The 19389-nt window shown below is 55.2% G+C and overlaps 3 protein-coding genes across 3 annotated transcripts; 2 read left to right on the forward strand and 1 right to left on the reverse strand.

Annotated features, from left to right (window-relative positions):
- Positions 1–681: 681 nt before the first annotated feature.
- On the forward strand, positions 682–12989 carry atr (ATR serine/threonine kinase). The gene is made up of 47 exons (XM_068751642.1): positions 682–734; positions 810–901; positions 1027–1179; positions 1269–2146; positions 2246–2388; positions 2603–2740; positions 2887–3047; positions 3174–3326; positions 3406–3604; positions 3695–3945; positions 4027–4223; positions 4349–4449; positions 4565–4736; positions 4863–5018; positions 5099–5293; positions 5388–5483; positions 5567–5656; positions 5742–5837; positions 5918–6048; positions 6143–6286; positions 6369–6462; positions 6575–6700; positions 6776–6982; positions 7090–7203; positions 7281–7517; positions 7603–7740; positions 7815–7980; positions 8131–8297; positions 8441–8605; positions 8688–8779; positions 8851–8942; positions 9016–9193; positions 9267–9452; positions 9531–9690; positions 9812–9991; positions 10064–10206; positions 10309–10406; positions 10503–10732; positions 10839–10973; positions 11080–11280; positions 11345–11488; positions 11615–11765; positions 11848–12004; positions 12081–12234; positions 12330–12481; positions 12578–12686; positions 12816–12989. The coding sequence occupies exons 1-47, from the start codon at positions 682–684 to the stop codon at positions 12987–12989; spliced, it is 7749 nt and encodes a 2582-aa protein (XP_068607743.1).
- A 955-nt stretch (positions 12990–13944) lies between these two features.
- Positions 13945–16222, forward strand: LOC137907797 (endophilin-B1-like). Its single transcript, XM_068752155.1, has 10 exons — positions 13945–14001; positions 14074–14215; positions 14368–14550; positions 14629–14783; positions 14872–14964; positions 15126–15209; positions 15314–15337; positions 15480–15569; positions 15744–15844; positions 15982–16222. The coding sequence occupies exons 1-10, from the start codon at positions 13945–13947 to the stop codon at positions 16220–16222; spliced, it is 1170 nt and encodes a 389-aa protein (XP_068608256.1).
- A 905-nt stretch (positions 16223–17127) lies between these two features.
- On the reverse strand, positions 17128–18456 carry LOC137908025 (solute carrier family 35 member G2-like). Its single transcript, XM_068752384.1, has one exon. It carries the CDS (start codon positions 18454–18456, stop codon positions 17128–17130), a length of 1329 nt encoding a protein of 442 aa, XP_068608485.1.
- Positions 18457–19389: the final 933 nt, after the last annotated feature.

A 19389-nucleotide genomic window follows, 5' to 3' on the forward strand; every position in this document is an offset into this window, starting at 1 on the left:
TGAAGCTTTGCTATATTGTTATATCTATTCATTGATCTAACTGGCTATTGCAAACAGCGTATCAATAGTACAGTTTAATGATGAACTTGACATATGATAGCATCTGAATATCATTTCTTCCAGCCTTTGTTAATCTCTGAATAATAGTTGACTTTTATTGTCTGACCTTTAGCTGTTATTATTGTCATTATTATATAGAGCTATTAATTTAAAGTGCACCACTCACAGTTCAATCCTTGCTGTAAATTCCCTGCAATAATACATACATACGCTAAATGAATTAGCTATAATAATCTTTTAAAAGAACGGCTGCGTGGCAATGGGAAAAGTTATTATTTATAATGTAAAAACATTTCAATGTGAATATTTTAACCTTTGAAACGTCACATTGACTTATAATAATGTATTTATCACTGCATACCTGCTGATACCACAGTCGAAAGTCCTTCTGCGGCGACGGCGCGTCGTGATCGAACAATCCGCTAGGGGGAGCAGTATTCTTATCGCGTTAGTACGCTGACATGTTTGACCCTCGGCAGCTGCCGTACGAAACTCAAACACGTCATTTTGGAGCGATGGGTTCAAAAGACTCAACAGGAGGAGTTGTAGAAGTGAGGATAAGTAAGCCGATAAGCTTTGATAATCGTTAGTAAGAAAGTTTTTAAACTTTAAGGAGTCGTCATGGAAGGGCTGGAGATGTCAGCGATGATTCCCGCGCTGCAGGAGCTAGCTAGGTGAGCAGCGTTAGCTTCAGCCGCTGGTAGCAGAGCACTAAACTAATGTCTCCTCCTCTGCGTTCTCTTTTTCAGCTCCAGCACGGATCAGTACCAGCAGACGGTCCAGAAACCTCGGCAGATCCTGTGTCAGTTCATCGACAGGATTCTGATCGATCTAGATGTTGGTGAGTCGGGAATGATCAATGATGTGCTGTTGAATGACTTCTTGCCTGTTTTGTGACTGTCAGGGTTTATGCTGCAGTCCTGACTCCGCCCGGTTCATCTGACCCCGTTGCTGTTGTCTCCCAAGTTGCTCTGGGTCTGAATAGGAAGTCCAGTTCCGAGCCGGCCTGCGTGATGCTGATGGACTTCGTGCAACACATCATCAAATCGTCCTCCCTGATGTTTGCTAACCCGGCCTGTCAGCCTGCAGCGTATCCGGACGCCACCCAGAGCTGCACAGGTAACGCGTCTCCCTATTCGGTGTCCTCCTCCGTTGTCTCCTCCATTGTCTCCTCCGTGTCCTCATCGTGTCTTCTCTCGTATTCTCAGAGTTCAGCCGGTGGGTGGCGCTCCACTTGCTCCGCGTGGCGGCGGCTCCCGACTGTGACATCGTCCACGGGCGTGTCTCTGCGGTGCTGTGCTCTTTGCTTCACACGCTGAGAGTCCGGGCGCCTTTCGTCTGCGGCCGTCTCACGCAGGAGCTCATCTCGTTGTCCCGGGAGCTGAGCGGCGTCCTGGACAGCCACGTGGCAACGATGGCGGGGAAAGGAGCCGGCCAGATGAGCCGATGGCCCGTCACGCTCGGCGGTTTCAGCATGACCGCCCCCGGCCCCCCCTCCTACCTCACCCCCTCTCGCCTCGTCCTCTCCTCGCCGGCTTCCCTGGAGTCGCTGGCCGCCGTGACGATGGGCGTTACAGCCGACGTCTCGAGGGGAGTCGTCGCTCGCCGCGACGTCAGCGTCGCATGGGAGGCGGCGTGCGCCTTCCTGGCCAACGGGAGCTGCAAGCTGAGGAGGGTTTCCATGGCGATGCTGAGGCATCTGGCGGAGCAGTCGGGGTTTCTGGAACAAAGCGGCCACCTCTTCTTCGGGGGTTTCCTCCGGCTGCTGGAGTCGCAGGCGGACCTCGCCGGCGGCGGTCGGTACGACGGCGAGCTGCTGCTCCTGACTCGCTCTGTTTTTCGGCCGTCCGCGGCCTCTCGCTCTCAGTTTGAGCCCGTCCACCTGTCTCAGACGTTCCAGTGTGTTTGTGCGCTAGCGGCGTCGGGCGTCAGGCTGGGGTCAGAGGTCACCGAGTCAGTCTGCCTGCTGTTCGGCTACCTGCTGTCTGTTGCTGCCCACGAAGGCGTCGCGTTGTTGAGGAAGCAGCGAGTGAGCGAGGTCTGCGGGACGCTGGTGCGCGGCGTGGGAACGGAACATCAGGCCGAAGTACGCTCGTCTTCTTCTGGGTTCCCGTCACGGATCTCTGTCGCCGTCGTATCGTCTCAGAAACATCAAGAGTCTTGTTTTGTTTGTTTTGTTTTTCAGTGCGCCGAGGGTTTTCTCGCCGCCGGGCTGAAGGCCGAGGCGGCGGCGGCGCTGCAGAAGCCAGGAGACGGAGAGACTGCTGCCAAGAAATCCTGCAGAACCTCGTCCAGTTCAGTCTGCAGCTCGGCGGGATCCTCGACAGGGCGAGTCCAGAAACGCTGACTCGGCTTAAAAATGTGTTCCTCAGTAGCTCGGTGGATCTCAAAAATCTCTGATCCAGATCAGAGATTTTTATAAAAGTGTGGGGGGGGGGGGGGGGCACTGGCGTTTTGGCCTGCTGTGCATTTGTTTATCGTCCTAATCACTTTATCACAACGTGATGAAATGACGAAGATGAGGTCTCTCGTTCTTCGTCAGGGACGTCAGGACTCTGGTCTCCAGCCGTCTGGAGGAGCTGCTCGCCGCCTTGAACCCAGACGAACCTGAAAACCCTCAGAATCTGTATCGCCTGGAGGGCGTGGCCTTCGTCCTGCACCTGGTCGCCTCCTCCAACAGGTAGTCCCACCAGCAGCCGTTGGCCTTCTCTTCTCTCACTCAAACCTTTAATTATAAAGACGTCCTCAGTTGTAGTTTGAGATGGAGATCAAGCTTCTGTCCCCTCCCTCTCTCTCTCTCTCTCTTTCTGTCTCTCTCTCCATCAGTCCGTCTCGTCTCCGGGTCTCCTCTGAGACTCTGGTCCAAACTCTGAACCGCTGCCAATCACTGTTGGAGGGACGATCTCAGCCCATCTCGGATCAGAACTACTACCTGTCTGCTGTCCGTCTCACCGCTGGGATCTTGGACTCTGTCCTCTTCCTGACCGGTAGTGATCCACTTTATCGTCCTTAATTTCATGTCAAAATAAAAGCATTGTCATTACTGAATAAAGACTTGTGCGTGTGTGTGTGCGTGTGTGTGTGCGTGTGCGTGTGTGCGTGTGCGTGTGTAGTAAACAGCCACACTGAGGACAGTCTCCAGCATCGACTGTGTCTTCTGCTGTCTCTTCCGTGGGCGTATGAAAGCAGGTCCGTCTCAGCCTATCAGAGCTCTGGATTCCCACCCTGGCTCCCCGCCTTCGCCCGCCGACTCAGCTTCTGCTACTGTAAGCCTTTGCTCCGCCCGCCGCTCTAAACACGTTACCGGTTAAACGGCGCCGACCCTCCATCGTCCCGTGTCCCCAGCCCCGGCGCTCCAGGCGGACTTCGTGTCCCTGCTGGCTCTTCTGCGCCGCGGCGTGTGCGAGGCGTGGCGCGCGTGCGTCTTCTCCGAGGCGTTGCGGAGTTCGGACGAGGCGGTGAGAGCAGCGGCGGTCAGAGCCTTCCCTCTTCTTCTTCATCGCCTGGAGAACAAGCACCATAGCCACGTGAAGAGCGCGCTCCTGTAGGCTCGCGTGCACGTATGAGCGGCGGTCACATGGTCGCGCATGTTCATGGCGGGGGTGATCAGGTTCTTTCTTTTATCGCCGTGCAGTGCGCGGCTGGATGACGCTTCGGACCGGGTGAAGGCGGAGCTCGCCGGGATCATCGGTCAGCTGTTTTGCATCCAATCGGAGCTCGCCGAGCTCACCGAGACCCGCGTGGAGTCCAGTCGTCCCCCCGAAGTCCTCTGCCGCCAGTTCAGCCTCGCGGCAGAGCATGCTGGGAACATTCCCCCACCCCTCCAGGCGACTGTGGTCAAACCGTTCCTGCCGCTGCTGCAGGCTGCCAGTGGCGTTAAACACGGTGTGCTGCGTTCTTACAGGCTGACGACGACGATGCCGCACCTTCCCCGGTTTTATTTAACAACGTGATTTCACTCGCCAGCTTTTCTGGAAGTGCTGCCTCACCTCTGCCAGCATGTCGACGTGGTCGGCGGAGACCGGGACTCCCAGGCGCTGCTCTGCGCCCTGGCCGGACTAATGGAGGACGCGGATCCAGCGGTCAGAATACGATTCAGCCAATCGGTGCGCTTCCTGCTCAAAGATGCGGCGAGGAACGCTGAGCAGAGCTCTCTGAGCGAGGTGAGACTCGGACGTCTCAATAGGTGCTGCTGCCTTTTCCACACCGTCCTCGTGTCTGATTAAAGTCGCCCCGATGTCGCCTTTTTTTTTTTTTTCTTTCTATGAATTTCTTCTCGCTGCTGAAGCTCCTGTTTTCCCGTCTCAAAGAGGCGTTCAGCAAAGCAAAAGTCAACAGAGACGACGAGCTGCGCAACACGCTCATCCTCACGACGGGAGAGATTGGCAGGTACCGGTGACCCGATGCGTCGCGAAGCGATCGCTCAGAATGCTAGCAGTGTGGTGGCTCGATGGCGTTTTATTCGTTTTATCGAAGAGCTAAAGCTAGCGCCGACTCTCGCCAGGGCGTCCCAGGGCAGCTTGGTGTCCTTCTCCCTGCTGAGGCTGCTCCACTGTCTGCTGTCCAAGTCGTCTCACGTGTCCGTCGCCGCCTACACCCAGATCAGGGCGCTGGCCGCCGCCAAGGGTCTTAAACTACAGACCCTCTTCAGTCAGTATAAGAACCCCATCTGCCAGGTACCACGTAAATAAATAATGCTACATGAATAATAAATATATATTAAATGAAAAAGAACGTCCGGAGGGGCGGAGTCTGTTGAGGTCAGGTTAATGGGGGTTTGTTTCTTGCCTTTCTGCGTTCAGTTCCTGGTGGAATCGTTACACTCCCGTCACGCGTCTGCCTTGAGGAGCACACCCGATCAGGGAAGTGAATCGGCCAATCAGAGAGAGACGGCTCTGGACATCCTGGCTCAGATCGCACACGCCTTTGACTTCCCAGATCTTCATCGCTTTCTCGCTGTACGAGTGGACGGTACCCATCATGCACAGCGTTCACACTGCATCATCTGTCTTTAATTTATTGATTCATTCATATGTAGAAGACCGTCCAGGTCCTCCTACCTTACCTGGCAGCCAAGGCCAGCTCCACTGGCTCCACCCTCATCCGCACACTGGCCAACGAGCTGAAAGTGAACAGGAGGGAGATCCTCATCAATAACTTCAAATACATCTTTAGTCACCTGGTGTGTTCCTGCACCAAGGAGGAGCTCGAGAGGGCGTTCCACTACCTGCAGGTAAATCGGGCGTGATGCCCGAGGCTCCGCCCCGGGTGCCCGGCGGATCCGGAAGTCGTACCGGACTGATTTTGTGTCGTCTTCCGTTTCCCAGTCCGAGACGGAGCTGGAGCTGGGCTCTCTGCTCAGACTGGACTTTCAGGGTCTTCACAATGAGCTGCTGCTGCGACTGGGCGAGCACTACCAGCAGGTACGGCGGTGTCTGTGCCCGTTACCGGCAGGTAAACACACACACACACACACACACACTGACACACCGGTGCCTCCGTGCAGGTGTTTAACGGGCTGGCGATCCTGGCCTCATTCGCATCCACTGACGACTCGTACCAGGGTCCCAGAGACATCACCACGCCAGGACGCATGGTACGGATTCACCGCGGCGTTCTTAAGCGTGTCCCGTCTTAAGAGACCGTTCGTGTCTCATCGGATTCGCCTCGTGCCGTGACAGGCGGACTACCTGCAGCCGAAGCTGCTGGGAATTCTGGCCTTCTTCAACATGCAGCTGCTCAGCTCCAGCACGGGAGAGAAGGGCCGCAAGAAGATGGTGACTGAGCCGCGACTCGCCGGTTAGCAGGCCTGCGGCGAGAGAGTAACGCGGTTGCCGTGTCTGTCTGCTGCCTTCAGGCGCTGACCAGCCTGATGGCTCTCATGAGGCTGATGGGCTCCAAACACATCAGCTCCGTCAGGGTGAAGATGATGACGACGCTGCGCACGGGACTCCGATACAGAGACGACTTCCCTCTGCTGTGCTGCCAGTCCGTGGACACGCACGCACACACGCACACACACACAGAATCTGGTTGCGCTGTCCCCGCTGGGTCTGATTCTTCATGGGGATTGGTTCTTCAGGACGTGGGAGTGTTTTGTGAGGAGCGTGGAGCCGACACACCTGGGTCCTCTCTTGAGTCACGTGATCGTGGCCCTCCTCCCTCTGATCCCGCTGCAGCCCAAAGAAACCGCCGGCATCATCTCCTTCCTCGTCATGGACAACAGGTAGCGAACAGAAACGATATCCATCCTTTATTATTTACCACAGTGTGTTTGTTCGACCTCGTCTTGCGTCCGTCTCCTCCAGGGACGCCGTGAAGGATCACCTCCACGAGATTTACTTTTTACCCGACTACGCCGAGCTTAAAGAAATCCACACCGTCCTGCAAGACTACAAGAAGGTCAGTGCAGAGACGCACAAGAAAACCACCGACGAAAGAGCCGCTTTATAAAACTATAGATGCTAATGCTAGCGGTAAGGACATCCGAGTTAAGAACGCCTGCTTCCTCCAGCTGACAGCCGGCCGCAGCGACATGGCCGCCGCGCTGCAGCTCTCCATGAGGGCCGTCCAACACGAGAACGTCGACGTCAGGATTCACGCGCTCACCAGCCTGAGAGACATGATGCACTGCAAGCAGGTACACGGAGACACGTGTGCTTAATGATGCCCCCCCCCCGCCCGTCTCTCTAAACCACGCCGCGCATGTCTGCAGGAGTGGCTGCTCCATCAGGTGTGTGCCAGCGAGTCCGTGGAGCCGGTCATCTCCAGCCTGGTGTCGGTGCTGCTGAAGGGCTGCCAGGACTCGTCGCCGGAGGCCAGGCTTCTCTGCGGGGAGTGTCTGGGTGAGCTGGGGGCCGTGGACCCGGGACGCCTGGACCTGTCGCACACGCACAGCCACGGCGACCGCAACACGTTCGTGGTGAGCGAAACACAAACGCGACTTTTCTCTGAGAGGCCGTCTGAAGCGGAGCCGAAACAGATTGAGTTTTGATCGGTGCATTTTGGGGGTTTTTTTCCGGTCAACAGAGCGGCGTGGAGGATCCGAACTTCTCCTACGAGCTGCTGACTGAACTGACCAGAACATTTCTGGCTTATGCCGACGATGTGAGAGCGCAGGACTCTGCTGCTTATGCGATTCAGGTAACACACACACACACACACACGCACACACAAACGCGTCCCTTTCCGGCTCACGTCTTCGGTACGTTCACGCCCAGGAGCTGCTGTCCACCTTCGAGTGTCGAGAGGGTCGGGCCGACTCCACGGGGCGTCGCCTCTGGAGAAGATTCCCAGAGCAGGTTCAGGAAATACTGGAGCCGCACCTCAACAGCAGGTATAAGAGCAGCCAGAAGGAGGTTGACTGGTCCAAGCTGAAGAAGCCCGTCTACCTGAGCAAGAGGGGCAGCAAGTTCTCAGATTGGTCCGCCACCTGGGCGGGATACCTCATCAGCAAGGTCAGCCAACCCAGATCACGTCTTCCATTCAGGGCGCGCGTTCTCTGGCGTCTCTGACATCATGAACCGATTCCGCGCGTTCCAGGTGAGGCACGTTCTGGCCAGCAGAGTGTTCACCTGCTGCAATTTCATCATCAAGCATGACTACAAGGTGACCATTTACCTGCTGCCTCATATTCTGCTCTACATGCTGCTGGGATGCACGCCTGCAGAGCAGCGAGAGGTGAGGGGACGCGCCGATGCAGCTCCGTCCATGTTTGATTTCGCTTCGGTCACAACGAACACGCCTGCCTCCAGGTGACCGAGGAGATGCTGGCCATTCTGACGGAGGGGGATGGGTGTGGGCGTGGTCAGGAGGCGGCCTCCAGCCTATCGCAGCTCAGCATTCAGACCGTCTTCAGCATGCTGTCGCACCTGACGCAGTGGAGCCGCCACATCCTGTACTCCAAACCCAAAAACAACGGTGACCGGAAGCGGCTTCTGTTCAGAGCTCGTCTTTTTAAAGATGGAGTCACTCGTTTCACCTCGAGTATTACGTCACTGATGTCGCGTGCTTTGTCACCAAATCTTATCGTAGTTGCTAACATGCTAACCCCCCGCCTACTCTTCCCAGAGAGCGGCGAGTATCAGCGCGTGGTGGCCTTCCTGAAGGAGATCCCTCAGGACGTCCTGGCCAAGGCCTCGCTCCGATCCAAAGCCTACACCCGGGCCCTCATGCATTTTGAGACGTACATCTCAGAAAACAAAGAGAGCATCCGGGACCATCTCACCTTCCTGCAGGTCAGACACGATCCGAGATTTAGAGCATCTCGGTCTGAGACTGAACTTTGTGCGTGGGTGAGAGGCGGTGGCGTGGACCCTCACCCCTACGCGGTGGGCAGGAAATCTCGCTGCATTGATTACTCTCTGATTGGCCGCTGCAGACGCTGTACGCCGCGATGCATGAGCCCGACGGCGTGAGGGGGGTCAATGCCTTGAGGAGGGAAGAGCCGTCGTTGAGGGAACAGATACTGGAACACGAGAGCATCGGTTTACTTCGAGACGCCACCGCCTGCTACGACCGGGCCATGCAGCTGGAGCCAGACCAGGTACGCATGCACGCACACACACACACACACACACACAGTCGTTGATCAGTGATCAATCACAAAGCTCTCCATCTGTCTTTAGATCGGTCACTACCATGGAGTGATGACCTCGATGCTTGGACTGGGACAGCTGTCAACAGTCATTACTCAGGTGAACGGCGTGCTGGCCAACAGGTGAGAGCCACACGGGTGATGGCTGTTCATGTTAGTCATGTGACTTGGCTCCTCCCCGTTTTTCTATCCAGGCAGCAGTGGAAGTCGGAGCTGAACACCTACAGGGTGGAAGCAGCCTGGAAGCTGGGGCAGTGGGAGCAGCTGGAGGATTACCTGAGCTCAGGTGAGGAAGCACGCAGGGGGGATCTTTGAGAAGAAGAAAAAAAGCTCAGTTCTGGTTCCGTCGCCTTCTGCAGACCGTCAGTCCTGCAGCTGGAGCGTGAGACTGGGTCAGCTGCTGCTGGCGGCGAAGAACCAGGACCACGGGGCGTTCTGCGAGAAGCTGAAGCTGGTGAGGAAGGAGCAGGTGGTCCCGCTGTCCGCCGCCAGCTACGAGTGTGGAACCTACCAGAGGGGATACGAGTACATCGTCAGGTCGGTGTCGGATCAATCGAGCGATCGGTTCGTCCTGTTGCTCTTTATCGGCGGCTGAAGACCGTTTGTTTAGGCTGCACATGCTCAGTGAGTTGGAGCACACTTTCAAGATGCTTCACAACCAGCGGGAGAGCTCCTCCCCCAGCCTCAGGCAGCTGCCTCCTCATTGGTCAGAACGGCTGGAGATGACCCAGAATTCCTTCCGGGCCAAGGAGCCGATCCTGGCGCTCCGTCGTGCCCTGCTGAGCCTGGGACCGCAGTAAGGATGCGTGCGGCTCGTCTCCCTGCGTACATTCACATTGATTATTGATTATTGATTATTGATTATTGATTCCAGGCCGTCGAGCACAGACTTGGTCGGAGAGTGTTGGCTGCAGAGCACCCGGGTGGCGAGGAAGGCGGGGCACCATCAGACGGCCTTCAACGCCCTGCTGAACGCTGAGCACGCTCACCTGGCTGAGCTGGTCACCGAGAAGGCGAAGTGGCTCTGGTCTAAGGTAAACGCACCTGAATGGGTCGGCCAATCAGCAGCCGGGAGGGGGGAATATATTCCTGCAGGCTCTGTAGAACCTAGCTCCTCCCACTCGCTGACGGCGCTTTGCGTGCTGACATCGTCAGGGCGACGTTCACCAGGCGCTGATCGTGCTGCAGAAGGGCGTGGACCAGTGTTTCCCCGACGACCGGCCGCTGCAGGACCCCCGCAGCCTGCAGACCAAAGGGAGGGCCATGCTGCTGGTCGGGCGCTTCATGGAGGAGACGGCCAACTTCGAGTCCAACGCCATCATGAAGGCCTACAAGGTTAGAACCCTGCACTGCTGGAGGACACGGAATGTCCCGGTTCTGAGCGGTCCCCGCGTCTCGTTTTTTTAGGACGTGACCAATCTGCTCCCGGAGTGGGAGGATGGGAACTTCTACTTGGCCAAGTACTACGACAAAGTGATGCCGATGGTGACGGACAATAAGCTGGAGAAGCAGGGAAACCTCATCCGATACATCGTCTTGTTCTTCGGAAAGTAAGTTGTGGAGGCCCGACCCCCCCCCCGGCTTGAGTCGGCCATCGGAGGTAAGGACGAGAACGCTGCGTGGCGTTCTGACCCCGGTCCGTTGCGCCCCAGAGCCCTGCAGTTTGGGAACCAGTACATCTACCAGGCCATGCCGCGCCTGCTGTCTCTCTGGCTGGACTTTGGAGCCAAAGTGTGCGAGTGTGAGAAGGGTCAGTAGAGAAAACGCACACACACACACACACACACACACACGCAGACTCGTCTGTTCAGCGTAAACATGTGACCCCCTTCCGGACCAACCGCAGGCGGCCGAGCCGACAGGCAGATCCGGCAGGAGCTGGGGAAGATCAACGCCGTGATGAGCGAGCACTGCGCCAACCTGGCGCCGTACCAGTTCCTCACCGCCTTCTCCCAGCTCATCTCCAGAGTGTGTCACTCCAGCGACGACGTCTTCAACGTGCTGATGACCATCGTCGCCAAAGTCTTCCTGGCGTACCCGCAGCAGGCCATGTGGCTGATGGCGGCCGTCTCTAAGGTAGGAGGGTTTGGGCGCGGACGCGTGGCCGTTCTGAGCCACGCCTCTCACTCTGATGTGATAAGCAGGAGATCGCAGGACGAGTGAATCATAACTGTTTCTCCAGTCGTCCTACTCCATGCGTAAGAACCGCTGTAACCAGATCCTGAAGAAGGCCATCGGTCTCAAACAGTCCCTGGAGACGTTCATCGGAGACGCCAACAGGCTGACTGACAAGTTGTTGGAGCTCTGCAACAAGCCGGTAAACGTCCCCCCTGCGGGACGCCTGAGAATCAGCCGTTAAAGATTGTCAGAATAAAAGCATCACGTGGGGAGCCCAAGCGAAATGTGTTAAACCGCCGTTCCAGGTGGACGGGAACAGCGCCACCCTCAGCATGAGCCTTCACTTCAAGCAGCTGAAGCGTCTGGTGGAGGAGCCCACCTTCAGCCAGATCCTGATCCCGCTGCAGTTGGTCCTCATCCCCACGCTGCCCTCCATCGGCGGAGCAAATACGGAGCACGACGCCTTCCCCGGACACTGGGCCTACCTGGACGGCTTTGAAGACACTGTAAGACAAAGACAGGGTGGGTGTGTGTGTGCGTGCCTGGTGTAAAATGTGTGCGTTTGTACAGGTGGAGATCTTGGCGTCGCTACAGAAGCCCAAGAAGATCATTCTGAGGGGTTCGGATGGGCGGAGCTACACGATGATGTGTAAGCCCAAAGACGACCTGAGGAAGGACTGCAGACTCATGGAGTTCAACTGTCTGATTAACAAGGTGAACAGAGTCACACCGTTTAAATGGAGCCAGAGCAAACTGGACCAAAGAGGCGTGTGTGCGTGTGTGTGTGTGTGTGTGTGTGTGTGTGTGTGTGTGTGCGTGCGTACGTACGTGCGTGCGCAGTGCCTCCGTAAAGATGCCGAGTCTCGCAGGAGGGAGCTTCACATTCGCACCTACGCTGTGATTCCTCTCAATGAGGAGTGTGGAATCATCGAGTGGGTCAACAACACGGCGGGCCTGAGACACATCCTCACCAAGCTGTACAAGGAGAGAGGTGACCTGTCGCTGGGGGGGGGGGGGCGCACCCCTCCCTAAACAGCCGGGCCTGACCAATCGCCATCGCTTTCCTGTTCCAGGAATCTACCTGTCGGGTAAGGAGCTCCGGAAACTCATCTTACCGAAGACTGCTCTGTTGGAGGAGAAGCTACGGATCCACAAGGAGGTGCTCTGTGTTCGGCACCCCCCGGTGTTCTACGAATGGTTCCTCCGGACCTTCCCTGACCCGACGTCATGGTACGCCCCACCCCGGTAGTCTGTAAATACGGCGGACCAGTCCAGGTGTCTCGTTGAAAGGTGGCGTTGTCTCCAGGTACAGCAGTCGCTCTGCGTACTGTCGCTCCACCGCCGTGATGTCCATGGTCGGATACGTCCTCGGGCTGGGGGACCGCCACGGGGAAAACATCCTGTTTGACTCCTTCACGGGAGAGTGTGTCCACGTTGACTTCAACTGTCTTTTTAACAAGGTCTGAGTTGGTCCTTAAATGCGAATCAACACCGGGGGGGGGGGGCAACCAGGGTCAATCTCACTGCTGGTTGTTCGTCCCGCCGCTGTTCCTAGGGGGAGACGTTTGATGTCCCCGAGGTTGTTCCATTCCGTTTGACCCAGAACATGGTCCACGCCATGGGGCCCATGGGCACCGAGGGGCTCTTCAGACAGGCCTGTGAGGTCACGCTGAGGCTGATGAGAGACCAGAGAGAACCGCTCATGAGGTAACAGCCCCCCCCCCCCCCCCCACCCCCACCCTCCCTCCCTTAAAGAAATATATAAATAAGAGACGTGCTAACGGTTTGAAATGTTCCTCGCAGCGTCCTGAAGACGTTCCTTCATGACCCGCTGGTGGAGTGGAGCAAACCGGCAAAAGGAGGTCTGTCTAAAACTCAGGCCAGCGAGACGGGAGAGATCGTCAATGAAAAGGTGAGTTCACGTCCCCCTGGACGGAGACTAACGTCCAAGCGGGGCAGGAAGTGTCACCTGTGGGGGGGGACGTAGCGGTATCGCACTGAGATGTCTCACCTGCAGGTGCGCGGTCGTCCTGCGTTACAGGCCAAGACTCACGTGTGTGACATCGAGCAGCGTCTCCAGGGCGTCATCAAGAGCAGGAATAAAGTCTCGGGACTCCCTTTGTCCATCGAGGGACACGTCCACTACCTCATTCAAGAGAGCACGGACGACAACCTGCTGTGCCAGATGTACCTTGGCTGGGGGCCGTACCTATAGGAAGCACGCCCCCACCCATGTGGGAGGGACCTACACCTGCTTTGAAGAGTTGTCGTTTTTTGAGACATTAAGTATAAGTGAATGTTAATTGTTTCCTGAATGTTGTCTCTGGAATAAAGGATGTCTTCCACTCGTGTTCTTTCAATCCATCGCCTTTCTGTCGGATTGACCAATCAGATTGCAGCGTTAATCTCCAGTGGGGCGGGTCCAGGGTCTCGTGAAATGACTGGAGTTAAATATAACGGGGATCTTCTTCATCATCCAGACATGATGAGTTCAGACACTCAAAGGGTTGCGATATTTGCCATCGTCACGTTCATGATTTTCGTCAATGCTTGGCTGCTTTTCCAGCTGGTCGTCGGATAGATCCGAATCTGTCCGATTCAAACCGAGGAGAGCCGAACCAGCGCTGGACGTGCAGGGCATCATGGAGGCTAAATCAGCGCCCGGGACTCTAATCATTTCGGATTGCCTCCTTGTTTAAGATGAATTGTCGTCTCGTGTTTTGTAGTTTTTGGTGCAGATCATACCTGAATGTTTTGCTGCCTTTAAAGGCAGTTCTTATTTTATTTTAATTTACTCGCGGGGTTATGTAGGCGTTTTTAGATTATGCTTTTATTCTGTAAATCTAGACAGGAAGTACGCGGCGATATTTTCTTTATTCTAAACCTGTACGGCATGTCTTCATTCATTCATCCGACATCAAACGTTAGCCTGCTCGCTGTTAGCTGCCCGAGGCTGCACATTGAAAGGCCGCACTGCCGTTACGCACGTGCGTAATTACGCACGTCACTTTACAGAGGCTGCGTCGATGATCCGTTCACTGGCGGACCGAGACAAGGTAATCGTCACTGGTCGCTTGTCGCACGTAAACGTTTCCCGTTACGGCCGTGACGTCACCTATGTGTTTGTAGCTGTTTGATATCCTCACCGGCGCGTCGCAGCGTCGGGTGCGATGGATTTAACGCGACTGGCTGTGGATGCCGGTCAGTTCATCAACCGGGCTGTTCAGGTGAACTTCCTCTCGGAGAGTGACGTCAGTAACGACTTCCATGCGTTCAGCTGGCGTTCTTTGATGTTCCAGTTAACGGGGGAGACTCTCGGCCAGGCGGAACGGACAGAATTGGACCCTGACCTTGAGGAGCTCCTTGCTCGGACCGATGCCACTAAGACCTGGACGGACAGGATGATGTTCCAGATGGAGATTCTACTGCAGCCGAGCCCCGGTGAGACCCGAAGGGAGCAGCCGGGACCCTTCCTCCGATGAGTCCTAATAATTGTTATCAGTTTTAGGAGGTCTGCGTTTCCCCGAGAGACATTCCGCGAGGTTTTTCCTGAAGCTCTTGAAGGTGACTCCCATCTGATCTCTGATGGACAGGAGCTCGGTTAGAGGACAGACTGTACGGACATCTGGACTGGACCGTCCCGCCGCGTCCTCGTTTGCTCGAGTCGCTGGGAGACCAGATGCTCCAGGCTGGACTGGAGATGGGCCCCAACACACCGTACGGTGAGTCAGCCTGTGCACCAGGGCAGCCTTTAAAGAACGCACGGCATCAGAATCCACAGAGGCATCGTTTACTGACGTGTGTGTGTGTGTGTGTGTGTGTGTGTGTGTGTGTGTGTGTGTGTGTGTGTGTGTGTGTGTGTGTGTGGTCGACAGGTGCGTCTCTGCTCCGTTGCGGACAAACTCAGAAGCTCCTTGGTGAGGCTGAGAATAAGTTTGTGGAAAGCATCTGCCTCCTTTTCCTGACTCCTCTGAAGAGATTCGCCGAGGTGGAATACAGAGTCGTGCAGGTAACGATCGATGAACAGGATATTTGGAATTATATAAGCTTGTTGAAACTGTGCAGCCGAGCCCGACGGCATTTTTGGTTGTTCTCAGGATAAGCGAAGGATGTTGCTGAACAGACGTCTGGATTTGGACATCGCTATCAGAAGACTGAAGAAAGCCCACGAGGCTGACCGAGAGGCCAGAGTGAGCATTGGTGCAATTAGCAATTTGACAGAAACACGTTGGTCCGAGCGCAGAGCCAGGAGGAACCCCATGATTACTTCTGCTGTGCCTAAAGGATCCTCATTAATAACTGGATGGAATGAAAGTTTTTCTTTTTGCGTGTTTGTTAATGTTCTGATCAGAACCTGAACTTTGACCCGCTGGACAATGACTACGTACCTCAGGTATCCTTCATGTTCAGCTTCCTGCGAGTGAAGTGGCTGAAGGTCAGTGATGATGATGATGATGATGATGAAGGTCATCAGCATTAACACACCATGCTCTTAGCTGGCTTCTAATTTATGCTCCTCTGTGTCTCTTAACCAATCAGATGTGGGCTCAGGAAATCTCTCAGGTGAGTTCAGGATTATCTTTTCATTTACACAAGAGCGAGTACATTATCAGTACTACTACTACTACTACTGGAACCTCTACCTCCTGGACTGATCTAGACCTGCAGCATCGGTTACCATAACGACAAACGTTTGTGCCTGCAGGCTGAGAAGGAGTTGAAGAGCTGCCAGACTCTGTTTGATTGTCAGTCAGCGACGATGAGACGAACTGTCGAAGGAATCGGTGACACTCACGTACGTGTACCACTGTCTGTCATTTTAATCAATCAATCAATCGTTGTGGACGTCATCTATTACGTTGGAAGACAATTGTGAATATACTGTTCAAAGTGTAAAGCACCAGATTAGAAAGGTGATGCTGTGTGTAATCTCAGAATGTAATCTCCGTGGTGTCTCTCGTTCCGTTAGCTGAACCACAGGAGGAGCCTCGGCGACTTGGTGGAAGCTCAGGCCTGTTACTACGAACAGTGTAGCCGCCACGCTCGGGCCCTTCAGAGCCGTCTGGCCAGGTCTGGTTGACACGGATGAGCACGAGAGTGCTTTTAAATCGGATTGCATCAAACACAATGCAAAAATGATGAGGATGGTGAGGGGGGGGGGGGGGGGGGGCGATGATGTGATGTTTGACTTCCTGTTTGATTTGCAGCATTCCAGCTGTACTCTGCTCCGGTAACTGGCAGTCGGCTGTTGGCACTCGAGAACTAAGGACGAACGGTTATGCATCCAACAAGTCGGACATCTTAAATACAGTAGAAGTCCGCCAAATTAAGGAGGACATCAACACCGCCAATGAGAGCCAATCGACCAACGACACCGCCAATGAGAGCCAATCGACCAACAACACCGCCAATGAGAGCCCGTCAGCCAATGAAACCAGAGAGCTGTGAACTTGGAGGCAGCCAGTGTACCAGCAGGGTGTGGTTCAGTAGAAACGGAGTCAACTGTTGAAACCAGAGTTTGCGTCGTCACGCAGAACAGTATAGGACTGTATATAATATTTTATGTGTCATCATCACAACGTTTTTCCAGTAGAGTATCTGTGGTTGGTTAAACTTCATTATTAAAATGTGATGCGGTGGAACCGTCAGTGGAGCCTCTAGTCGTTGGGCTGAGTGCTGGTGGGACCCACCAATAGAATTAACAATGTCTGCACCTATCCAAACTATACTCGTACTACAATAAGTAGTTTGTGTATTTCGTGGAATTTTAATTTGAGGTTTACTTTTAGACCAATGAGATGTCTTGTGGATGTTGTGTTTTTTTGTACTGCCTGTTTGGAACTATAACAACGTTTGACTTGAGCATTGTAGCTCCAGTATGTGAAATGGAAATAAACATAAAACCCATGCTGGCAGGAATGCTTAGAGAGGTTATGTTTTTGATGCCATTTGTGTGTTTGTTTGTTTGATAATGGAAAAACAGCTGGATGGATCTTGATGGGAAAAAAAATCTGAAGATTGATTTTGGTCTGATTTAGAGCCCATTACATTTTGAGAGCGGTCTGGTTAACCGTCTGGAGACAAGAAAAGTTAAAAAACTTTGGGCCTGCACGAGTTATCAATCACCACTAGGTGCCGCCATATCCCCATTACTGGTCTGTGAGCTGTAGCCCAGGTAGCTTTAAAAACACACACTCATTCGGAAGGTGACAAATTGACCACAAGCATCAGGACAGTGTTTAATATCACATCACCAGGGCAGACGACACATCAATGACACCGTCCCCACATCAAAGAAGACGAAATACATCAATGAACATTCACCAATCACTGACGAACACTTGGACAGGTCTCTATTTAATGGGCGAGTCCACGATCTCCTCGTACTCCTCCCTTTGGCGGCGTCCTCCCCCGCGGGAGGGCAGCAGCTTCGTCATCACCAGCCAACCGACGCTCAGGGTGACCATCGCGTTGCCGACAACCTCCGTTGCCGTGGGTGCCAACGGATGTATGGCCAGATGCAACATCGTGGCAAGAGGTATCTCCAAGCTCTGAGTGGCGGAGACCAGAGCTGGGTGGAGCCGAGTCAGGGCGTATGTCATCCCCAGAAAGGCTGAGACTGAGCAGGCCACCAGGCCCAGGACCAGGGCCCAGGATGGAGCAGTCATGGGCCAGGACCAGCCCTCCTGGAGTAGAACCATGGATGCCGGGGCAAGCAGGCAGCCCACCCAGCTGGTGCTGAACAAAGCTGTGGCCAGGCTCACTCTCTCCTTCAGGGAACGATAGCAGACCAGAGCCAGAGCCATCCACAGTCCTGCAAGAACCGAGAGAGACCAGCCAAACGCAGCTCTCCAGAACACGCCCGGGTCGGCCGGTGCACCGGAGTCATCCTCGTCTGCTGCGGGGAGCAGCAGGAGCCCCAGACCGCACAGTCCTGCGCCGGTCGTGATCCCATCAGCCATTCCCAGCCTCTCCTCCAGCAGCAGGAAGGCGAGCGTCGCCGACAGCGCCGTGGTCGCCAGGCGCCAGCTCGTCGCGCTGTTCCCTGGAGCGATGAAGGCTGAGGAGGAGTGGGCGCAGCAGAGAGAAAGGGAGTAAGCAACGCCATAGCAGAGTAGGCGTAGACGATGACCCTTTGGTCCAAAGGGACCGTCCCCCCTGTGCAGAGGGACCGCCACAGATAGCAGCTGGATGACCGACCGGACCAATAGCAGGAACAGGGGGCCCAGGCCGAAGCGTTCAGAGGCCAGACGTGTCAGGACGATCACGCATCCATGACCCAGCGCCGCCAGAACCAGCCCCACCCACGTGAGCCGGGATGCAGACACCGACGCCTCCCCAAAACTGGCCAGCTGTCCCCCCACCCCTCTCCCAGGGCCACCCCTCTCCCTCCGCTCTCCTCCCACAGCAGGTCCGTCGGCGGCGTCCTTATCTCTGGAGCCGAAGAGACTGGCGGGCCACCTCCTGCTCTCCGTCTGCTGTTTCCTGTCCACCGTCTCGTCCAGGAAGGAGCCGAAGTCCTCAAAGGAAGGGGCGTCATCGTAGCCCTCGTCCCCGGGCTGGGGGGAGCGTGTGTGGACCCTGGCCTGAGGGGAGTAGGGTGTGGCGTATTTGGCGGTGACAGTGTGCGGGTGAATCTTTACTCTCTTCTTTGGGGGGCTCAGCAGGTGAGTGGACTCCATGTTGAACCGTCAGACGCGCATCTGCAACGACACAGAGAGGACGCCGTGAAGATGGCCGGCGTGAGCGAACGCTCCTCGTGGTTCTCCATCCGGGTAGAGAAATGACCACCCTTGAGGTTAAGGAAAAAGCTGAGCAGAACGCTGATTGGTCAGAGAGCACCAGCCCCCCCTACAGGTAGCTGAGATAATACAGGTGAGTCGAGGCCAGAATCAGATCTCGATCCTCCATGACTGAAAATCAGCTTTAAGATGGGAATTAATTTTTAATTAACGTTTTTTTTTTTTGCTTCCTTTAACAATTTAGTCATGGATTTGAAAGACTTGAAAGCCCCTCAGAGAATCATCCAATCAGAGACGGGCTGAATTACACCTGTGAATTTTCAAGGTTATGTCTGCGGGTTCCGCGAAGTGCGCAATCTGCAGACTCGCACCTGCGGCAGGTCCGGTGGGTTCCGATCGATAATCGATCGTGCTTGTTATTGAGAAGCAGCTGTTAAACGTCTTCCTCTACTGACCTGCTGAAACCAGTCAATCCTCCATCACGCCTTCTTTCTCCTCCGTCCTCCTCCTCCTCCTCCTCCTCCTCTTCCTCCTCTGCGGTGCGTCTCTTCAATGACACGGAGCGCCTCCTCCCCCTCAACTGATCGCACCTCCGGCCACAGCTTGAGCGCGCGTGCCACTCCACGCGAGAAGGTGCGTGTGATAAGGATGTGTGTGCGTGTGTGATAATCGAACACAGACCCTCCCCTGCCTCAACGGGAAGAAGAGAATAACTGAGCATGCGTGGTGTGTGTGTGTGTGTGTGTGCGTGTGTGTGTGTGTGTGTGTGTGTGTGCGTGTTGTCCACATACGTTCAGGTGTGCGCTGTCAGACCAAGGACGGACCGGCGAGGTAATCAATCGAGCAGTGAGACTCCAGAGGATCGAACCTTCT

Source organism: Brachionichthys hirsutus, chromosome 18 (genome assembly GCF_040956055.1).
Source record: "Brachionichthys hirsutus isolate HB-005 chromosome 18, CSIRO-AGI_Bhir_v1, whole genome shotgun sequence".
NCBI lineage: Eukaryota > Metazoa > Chordata > Actinopteri > Lophiiformes > Brachionichthyidae > Brachionichthys > Brachionichthys hirsutus.

Excerpts from the sequence above, each read along its gene's own strand:
- atr (XM_068751642.1), top strand. The coding sequence starts at position 682 with ATGGAAGGGCTGGAGATGTCAGCGATGATTCCCGCGCTGCAGGAGCTA. Across the intron at positions 2,147-2,245 it reads GAACGGAACATCAGGCCGAA|TGCGCCGAGGGTTTTCTCGC; the intron begins GTACGCTCGTCT and ends TTTGTTTTTCAG. Across the intron at positions 9,691-9,811 it reads CGAAGTGGCTCTGGTCTAAG|GGCGACGTTCACCAGGCGCT; the intron begins GTAAACGCACCT and ends TGACATCGTCAG.
- LOC137907797 (XM_068752155.1), top strand. The coding sequence starts at position 13,945 with ATGGATTTAACGCGACTGGCTGTGGATGCCGGTCAGTTCATCAACCGG. Across the intron at positions 15,210-15,313 it reads TGCGAGTGAAGTGGCTGAAG|ATGTGGGCTCAGGAAATCTC; the intron begins GTCAGTGATGAT and ends TTAACCAATCAG. Across the intron at positions 15,845-15,981 it reads CTTCAGAGCCGTCTGGCCAG|CATTCCAGCTGTACTCTGCT; the intron begins GTCTGGTTGACA and ends TTTGATTTGCAG.
- LOC137908025 (XM_068752384.1), bottom strand. The coding sequence starts at position 18,456 with ATGGAGTCCACTCACCTGCTGAGCCCCCCAAAGAAGAGAGTAAAGATT.